The sequence below is a fragment of the Tenrec ecaudatus genome, chromosome 2 (assembly GCF_050624435.1).
Source record: "Tenrec ecaudatus isolate mTenEca1 chromosome 2, mTenEca1.hap1, whole genome shotgun sequence".
NCBI classification, from domain to species: Eukaryota; Metazoa; Chordata; class Mammalia; order Afrosoricida; family Tenrecidae; genus Tenrec; species Tenrec ecaudatus.
Window position 1 is genome coordinate 198,550,391 of NC_134531.1, and position 9,156 is coordinate 198,559,546.

Genomic DNA, 9,156 nt, shown 5'->3' on the forward strand with positions numbered 1-9,156 from the left:
ATTAGGAGCCATTTTGGTTTAAACTACTAAACCTTTAACTGCAAACAAACAAATAAGCAAACAAACAAACAATGCTGGCTGTTTGAAACCAAGCAGCAGCTCCACAGGATAAAAATCTAGCATTCTGCTTCAATCAATTTTACAGACTAGAACACTTTACTGGTTTGAAAACATTGACAGGCAGTTACACATTACCACAAGAGTTCTGAGTCAAAATTGACTCCAAACCTCCTGTAAACCATAACAAATACGAAAGTTTCTGTTTTGTCATATAATAAAGTCAAAAAAGCTAATATGGCTTATCTGTTATTGAATTCTGTCGATATCCATGGCCATCAAATTAATTTTTTCTCAGTCCAAGTCTGTAATGTTTATAAGACCAGATTACCAAGTTTATTCCTTTTATGAAGTGATTGAAAGTTTAGAACACAGACCTTCTGGTTATTGATCTAGCAGATAAACATCGAGCAACCAAGGGTCCCTTGAACACTATATTAAAAAGAGAATATATAGAAATACAGATTTAGCAAAAGATACAAGTTTAAAGCAGTGATGTCATAGGTGTCAGGAAATGTGTATTTTAATAGACAAAAACAATATCAAGTTTCTCCTATTATTTCATTGAAGAGACATAAGTAAAATGATTGTTAATTATAATCGAAGCCAAATTTCAGGTGAGAAGAGAATATGATCTTTGAACCGTTGTCGCTTCTGCAATCCAAGTAGGAATGTGTTGATATAATGAGAGTTTTCCTGAAAGAGGTGAATGTTCTTCTTATAACTCGCCTTATAGCCTCCTTTATCTGCTTGTTTCTAAGAGTGTAGATGACAGGATTCAAGAAAGGAGGAACTATAGAATAAAACACAGAAATGACCATGTCCTGTACCTGAGGAGAGTTGGAGCTTGGCTTCATATACACAGAAGCCCCAGAGCCAAGGAAAACTATGACAATGAGGATGTGCGGGATACAGGTGGAAAAGGCCTTTCTGCGTTCTCTTCTGGTTGGAAACTTGAGCACAGTGGAAAATATGTGAACGTAAGACATGGTGATGAAGGAAAAGCAGCCACCACCTAGTATCACCGTAGAGGCAAAAATGACAATTTCATTGGATAAGGTGTCAGAGCAGGAGAGCTTCAGCAGAGAAGGGGCATCACAGAAAAACTGATGAACCACATTAGAATGACAGAAGGACAGATGAAATGTGTTCCCAGTGTGCCCAGCGGCATAGACCAGACCACTGAGCACAGAGGCCAGCGTCATTTGGACACAGACACGAGGGGTCATGATCACATGGTAGTGGAGGGGCTGGCAGATGGCCACATAGCGGTCACGGGCCATGATGGTGAGCAGCAGCAACTCTGCATAAGCGCATAAAAATACAAGGAAAACCTGAACTGCACATCCAACCATGGAAATCGCCCTGTTGTTTAGCAGGAAGACGACACACGCCTTGGGTACAGTAACGGAAATGTAACACATGTCCAAGACAGAGAGATTCAAGATAAAGAAATACATGGGTGTATGAAGTCTTTGGTCAAGAATGATCACTGTGACAATGAGAAGATTTCCTGTGAGAGTCGCCAAGTACATTAGTAAAAATAGCATTGTGTGCAAGACTCTGAACTCCCACACATCAGAAAACCCTGTAAGCAGAAATTCAGTCACTACGGTAGAGTTAGGCATTTTAATATAATTTCTTTAAAATTTTGAGGGTTGCATTTAAAATTTCCTAAAAAATAAAAACAACAAAAATCAAAGGGGAAAGATATTGTAACTATGTGCATTGATACCCATTTATCCATTATTTTTCCTATATCTGGCATTTCTAAGTACAACATACCATAATATTACCCCTCTCTCCTATAGTATTTCTCCTGGTGGAAATTATTTCTGAGTGGCAGCAAAATAAATTGTGCTCAGATCGGTTTTCTTTTCTATCACTGATGTATACATAATATGGGGAGTCAATCATTTAAAATTTTCCCGACAGATTTGTTGCATTAATATAGGTAATTTCAAATTATGTGCATTATTATTAGGATATATTTAGTATATAATTATTTGGTGGCCAAATACAACATATTGAGAGAGAGTAGACTACAGTTTTATCAGAATATCTCAATTTTTTATGACTAGTTTTATTTCATTTTTTCCATATTGAAGAAAAATTATTATTTTTATATCCATTTCCACCTTCATTTCCCACAAGGTATGGTTTTAGGTAGACTGCTCATTTTCTCTCTGTTTACTTTTGCAAACTAATTTATTACATATTAAAGGGTGATTTTTATTCCTATTTAACCTAGATAGCATTGTTAACCAAGTGAATCATAATTGTACCAGGTTTCATTTATTTAAGCTAGCATACATAGTTTACATTATTCCCAAATTCTACAATATTATTCTCATTGTAATTGTGCAACTCATAAAATTATATAGAAACATAAAAATGAAATAACTCTATGAAAAGACCAAATAAATGAGTGTAATAATCACTGCCACAGACTCAAAGACCACTCTGAGGCCCTCGAGAGCGCAGTGTAGAACTTCACCTGTGGCTTTCTGAGTCTGCAGCTCTTTGTGGGAGTAGACAGTCTCACCTTTCTCCCATGGAGCATCTGTGGTTTCAAACTGTTGACCTTTTGGATTGCAATGCAATGTGCACCTACACCCATTGTTGTTGTTAAGTGCCATAGGATTGACTGCAATCCATAGGGAACCTAAGCACAACAGAGCAGAATATTACCTGGCCCTGCAGCATCCTCACATCCTAGCTTTTGCCCATTGTGGCAGCTGCAGTGAAGCACATCAATAGTACTGACTGAAGTCTAATAAGTAATCAAAAGGTAAATCTAAATCACAACACTCTGCTTTTTAGAGTAATTATTTGTTTTTAAAATGAACACGACAATATGAAATATCCCGAAATGCTATGCGTAGAGTTTGTAAAGTTTAAAATATGTAATCCTTTAGCTCCATATTTGACAGTGGATGGGTCTGTCAGTCATTGGAGAATTTTACGTAGGAGATTAGAGAATTACATGATTCTCACATCCCTAAAAGGTAAAATTAAACTGTTCTTTGACTTTTATAGAACAAGTGAGAGTATACTCTTTCATGCCCCCAAATTATCAGATGTTTTGTTCATTGATGGATTTTTCATGTACCCACATATCAATTAATCTACTATAATTTTGTCAAATTTCAAAAATATTGTGAGATTAATTATAGTCAGATAATGATCTGACAGCAGTCTTGATGGGAGCTCCGTAAATGTAATTTTGTCCAAATGCTCATGCATCCAATAATATATTAGAAAGTACTAGAATTATAATTTAACAAAGGGATCTGTCCTTATATAATTTACATGTATGTCATATAATCACTGATTCTTTCTGTAGAAAGAAAATATAAAATTGACTACTTAGAATAGAAAAGTGTTTTTAAATATCATTAGTTAGATATTAAAAATAGCAAATAATTTTTGTTCAAGCAAAATATGTTTGAGTAAATATATTAGTATAAATGTATACTTTCCAACTAAGAACTGAACACAGAGACTGTACACAGCTTATTTCTGGACCTGCCACACTTTCTAGCATCAGCAAGTTAAAAGGCCATTTTCCTCTCCCTCTGTGTTTACATGAACAGCTGTGAATTCTCCTACGATGACTGGGGTTAGTTAAAATAGATTTAAAAATGTAGCTCATGCATGTCAGCACATTCCCTGTTTATATATTCTATTTTGATCTCAGTTACACTGCTTCCGTGTAAACCAATGAACCCTATGAGAAGTAAATGAAGTCATGTATTCATGTAGTAACAATGAGAAAGTTGAGAAAAAATTAACTTCAGAACAATGAATACTCACAAGTTGTTATTAAATATGTTGCATAGGCAATCAAGGATTTCTGGTAAGGATGCAGTATTTTAAGTGAAGACAAAAATGAGTAGGTATAGTTCACAAAATGACTGAGACTCGGACAGCCATCCTGCTTTATAACTAGCGCCTCTGTGTTCAGATAGATCTAAGAACAGGACATTGCCCTGAGCACAAGAAAACTCCTGGGAGTGCATCCCTTGGCATTCAATAATAGCCAGCTCCCAGCAGGAATTTCAAAAAGGTAATTGGCTCTACATGGACAGTGGACAGGACCCTAAGTATGGGTCCTCTCCTTGAGATGTTTATGTCTCAAGATATGTTAATATAATTGACCATTTAAAAAAAATGATGAATATCATGGCAATGCACCTGAGAGGAATTACTGAACCCGTACTGAAGACTGAACATCGTAGTGGGACAGGAGGAAAGCAAATGGAAATAGCAGAAAGAATTAGGAGTCAAAGGACATTTGTAGGCCTAAATACAGGAATGCAGATTTTTAAATATGTTTTATATAATGATAGGAAATATAGATATTTGTATATATATGTTAAGTATTAAGTTAGGAGATAGATATTGGGCCTCTCCTCAAGTAGTCCCTAAACACAAGAACACTTTTTTCTAATAAGCCGGCATTCAGTGTTGCTCACCTTCCTAGCAGGATCCCTGAAGGCAAATGGGTACATAAGCAAATGTCGTGAAGAAAGCTGATGGTGCCTGGATATCACAGGATATAGCATCTGGGGTCTTAAAGGTTTGAAATTAAACAAGCAGCCACCTGTTGAGAAGACAGCAAAGTCCACATGGATGAAGCACACCAGCCTGTATGATCATCAGATGTTGATGGGATCAAGTATCAGACATCAAAGACCCAGAACAAAAAATCATATCAATGTGAATGAAGGGGAGTTCAGAGTGGAGAATCAAAGTCCACCTGTAGACAATTGTACATCCCTTTACAGAACGGTCACAAGGAAGAGACAAGCTAGTCAGGGTGCAGTATAGCACTGATGAAACATACATTGAGTTCTCAAATGCTTCATCTCCCCACCCCCCGCCTCAGACCCAACCCATCTAATGACCCCAATTCTACCCTACAAATCAGGCTAGCTACATATAAGAGCTGGAAGCATATGGAATCCAGGACAGATAAACCCCTCAGGGTCAATAATGAGATTAGCTATACCAGGAGGGTTAGGGTAATACAGGGGAGGGAACCGATCACAACGATCTACATATAACCCCTTTCCATGGGGATGGGCAATAAAAAAGTGGGTAAAGGGAGACATCAGTCAGTGTAAGACATGAAAATAATTATAAATTATCAAGGATTCATGAGGGAGGGAGGGTAGAGGTTGAGGGTAAGAACTGATACCAAAGGCTAAAGTAGAAAGAAAATATTTTGAAAATGATGATGGCAACTTATGTACAAATATGCTTGTCACAATGGATGGATGTACAAATTTTGATAAAAGATGTATGAGCCCCAAATAAAATGATAAAATAATGGTGAAGATTGATATAATGATTTAAATATGCACAAAATTCTCAGTTCTTTTGTGTATGAAAGTACATGATCACAGAAGGAGAAGTCAAGGATCCTATTGTTGATTTGATTCCACAGTTGTACTTGTTAAGTGCTGCAAAGTCAGTTCTGAGCCTGAGTGACTTTAGGCTCCAGAGAAAAATACACTGCCTGGTCCTTAACCTCCCTCCCCATTGCTCTTCTGCTGTGGTCCCTGGTTGCAGCCACAGTGTCAGTGCACCTCCTGGAGAAACTTCCTCTTGGTCACAATGCCTCTACTTGACCTAACACCATACCTTTCCCCGGCATTGGACTCCTGACACTATACCCAAAGTATGTAAATGAAGTCTTGTCATCCTTGTCTGTAAGGAGCACTCTGGAGTTACTTCTTCCATTACAGATCTGTGTGTCCCTTTAGCAGTCCGTGTACTTTCCATATATTCCTCCAGCACCACAACTTAAATGCATCGAATCTTTTTCAGTCTTTTCATGCACTGTCCCACTTCCACATGTAAGGAGTCACTGGAAAATACCATGACTTGGGTCAGGTGCACCCTAGTTCTCACAAGATCACCCTTGTTTTCAATACTAGACAGATGTGTGGTGCAGCAGCTTTAGATAATGGAAAACAACTTTTAATCAGATTGATGCTTCCATGAGCATGGAGTGTGGATCGAAGCAAGAAAAAATTCCTTCTCAACTTCAACATTGTATCCATTTATCATGATCATGTTCTCTACTGTTCCAGTTGTGAGGGATTTGGTCTTACTGCATAATGAATTGCCATCCATACTGGGAGAAATTAATTGCAAATATAAGTTATGATACCAGTACTTGAACTTAAAATATAAAATAAATAAATTCACAATATGACATGTAATTCAAAGTCACCAAAATATCTGAATAGACACGTAAGAAGATATACAGAGGGCATATAAGTAGATAAAAAGATTCTCTTTGTCTCATGTTAGGAATAATTGCAAATGAAGACAACATTGAAATAAGCTCCATAACTGATATAAAGGGCAAAATGAATATCCCTGACAACAGCGAGATGGTAAGGATACAGAGCACTAGAAGCTGCATTCATTTTTGGAGGAAATGAATAATTAATTATTTACTTCTGTAAAAAATTTGAAAGTATAAAGCAAAATATACTTTTATCCTACAATGTAGCAAACAATCAAAAATGCAGGTATTTATCCTATTGATTTAAGGACATATAACGACAAAAAACACTTTCACAGATATTTTAGTTTTATTCAATTTGTCATTGTCATCAAGTCCATTTTTACTTCATAGCTTTATTCCACTGTGCTCCCATTTAGAAGCACCCAAGATGCTTTTCAAAAGATCAATGGATGAACAACATGAGGTATAGGTATGTAATGCAATGTTATTTAGTAATAATGAAGGTGGAGTGTGAGTCCACAAACAAAAGCATAATAACCTGACTTGCCTATTGCTAAGTGAAATGAAGCAGCTTAAAAGGGACATGTGTATGACCTTGACCACAGGACAATCTGGTAAAAAGGAAAACAGAAGGAAGAATGAAAGATCAATGATTTCCCAGGGTTTCAGAAGAGATGAGGAGGGGGGATAGGTGGTGTCGGAAATGGTTAGTGCAAGGAACCTATTCTCTTCTGTAATGTGGTTCCTGTAGTGGTGGATGCACGACTTTATGCATTTCCTAACCCCTAGGTTTAAGAAGTATTGAACCATGATTTCAGAGTGACGTTAGTTAAATATTTTTTTCAGTTAAATATTTTGTCAGTAATGGTTCATCAATTATAACAAATGTACCACCCTAATGGAAAGTTGCTAATTATAAGAGAGGAAGCTGTTAGTGTAGAAAAGGTCAAAAGGGAAACTCTCACTATTTGCTTGATTTTCAAATAAATCTAAAACTTTTCTAAATTTTAAATTTACTCTACGTACTTTAATCTCTGTTCTATACTTTGGCAACTGCCCAAATTTTGTGTTAATGTATTTTGTTCAGTTTTGTTATGAGTTAGTTTTTAGTCATGCTATTTCTATCTAGAGCACTTGAAATCTCTTTTTCTTATTCTTTTAGTATGTTATAAATTGTTTACATTCATTTTTAGTTTCACATATACATCTTTAAATTGTCTATGAAGCTGTACTGTTTCTACAGTATTGTTTTAACAAAGTAGATCTCACCCCACCTCTATCTCATGAAGCGACTACCCTGTATTTAGAGAATCACCATGGAAAATTCATTATAAGAAGTAATAAGCCAAAAATGGAAGAAGCAAATAATAAACAAAAAACCCTCACATATTTGGAGGATTTGGTAGAATATTGTTGTTGATTTCATGTCCTGAGATTTACTGCGTAAATATATATGGCCTATTTCTTTAAGAAAACAAATTATTAATAATCCCTTCAGATCCTTCTATTCCCTCAATCACAAATATGTTAATAGCTTAAAAAAAGGAGGAAAGAAAGTGAAATCGAAGTAGACTTGCAACTTTAGTAATTATTTCATCTCAAGCAAACAAATGAGTAAACAAAGAAGCAGTAGCAAAGACACAAACAAATCAAGATGTATGATTTTCTTCCCAAACATATTTTATTAAGTAAAAGAAGCTAATCTCAAAAGATGACATATTGTATAGCGAGTATGTTAAAGATGACTAGAGGTTAGAGTCAAAGAAAAACTGGCAGCTAATGTGCAGTCCAAGAGAATTTGGTATGGGGAGGGGTTAATACAAAGTATTGTATCTAAATGGTGAATGTGGTTAAATCACACAAGTAATTTGCAAAATGTCATCACACTACAGTTTTTAAAAGTGAAATTTTTATTGGTGGCTCTCATCATTTTCTAAACATTTACTTTTTATTTGAGCCCTTGGCATCAGATCTTTTTTTCCCCACCTTCCTTGCTTCCCATTCTGTGACTCTTTGAGAGATTATAAATTATTATTATTTTCATATCTTATACCAATGGTTGTCTCCTTCACCCACATTTCTCTTGCGCATCCCCCTGGTAGGTGGGGGTTTATGCCTCAATGATTGCCATGGGTTCCCCTTCCTGCCTTCCCCCTCCCCTTCCTGTGACCCTTCCTGGTATAGTTACTCACATTTTTGTTTCTGAGGGGTTATCTGACCAGGATTCTGTGTGGGGTGCTATCATCTGTACCAGTGTGCATATTTTTGATTTGTGTTATCCTCTAGCCAGAACTGAAGGGCAGGTCAAGGTCATGATAATGGGGTGAGGAAGTGTCAGAGAACCATAGGAATATTGTGTATTTCCCTGGTGATTTACTGCACCCTGGTGGACTGATCCTTTTCTTGTGTTCCTTCTGTGAGGGGATGTCCTATTTCTACAGATGGGTTTGGGGTCTCTGCTCCAGCCCTGCACATTCTTAATAATATGGTTGTTTTGTTTTGTTTGGGGTGTTCTGGTGGGTGAACTGGTTATTTGATCCTGGACACCTATTGATCGCACAGGCTGTGTGCTTCTTCCATATGGGCATGTTTTCTCTGATAGATGGCTGCTTGTTAGCTTCAAGCCTTTAAGACCCCAGATGTTATATCTTTTGATAGATGGGCACCATCTCATTTCTTCATCACTTTTTCTTACATACTAATTTTATCTAAAGCAATCCTGTAGGAAGGGCGAGCATCAAAGAAATCAGGGTTGGTGGGATAAAGTGTTCTTGCATTAAGGGAGGGCTTGAGCAGAGGCCCCCAAGCCCATCCACATCCTCAATGTACTGCCG

At 36.8% G+C, this 9,156-nt stretch overlaps 1 protein-coding gene across 1 annotated transcript; it reads right to left on the reverse strand.

Annotated features, from left to right (window-relative positions):
- Positions 1 to 647: 647 nt before the first annotated feature.
- LOC142440341 (olfactory receptor 14C36-like) lies at positions 648 to 1,685 on the reverse strand. The gene has a single exon (XM_075542805.1). It carries the CDS (start codon positions 1,683 to 1,685, stop codon positions 648 to 650), a length of 1,038 nt encoding a protein of 345 aa, XP_075398920.1.
- Between the last annotated feature and the right edge of the window lie 7,471 nt (positions 1,686 to 9,156).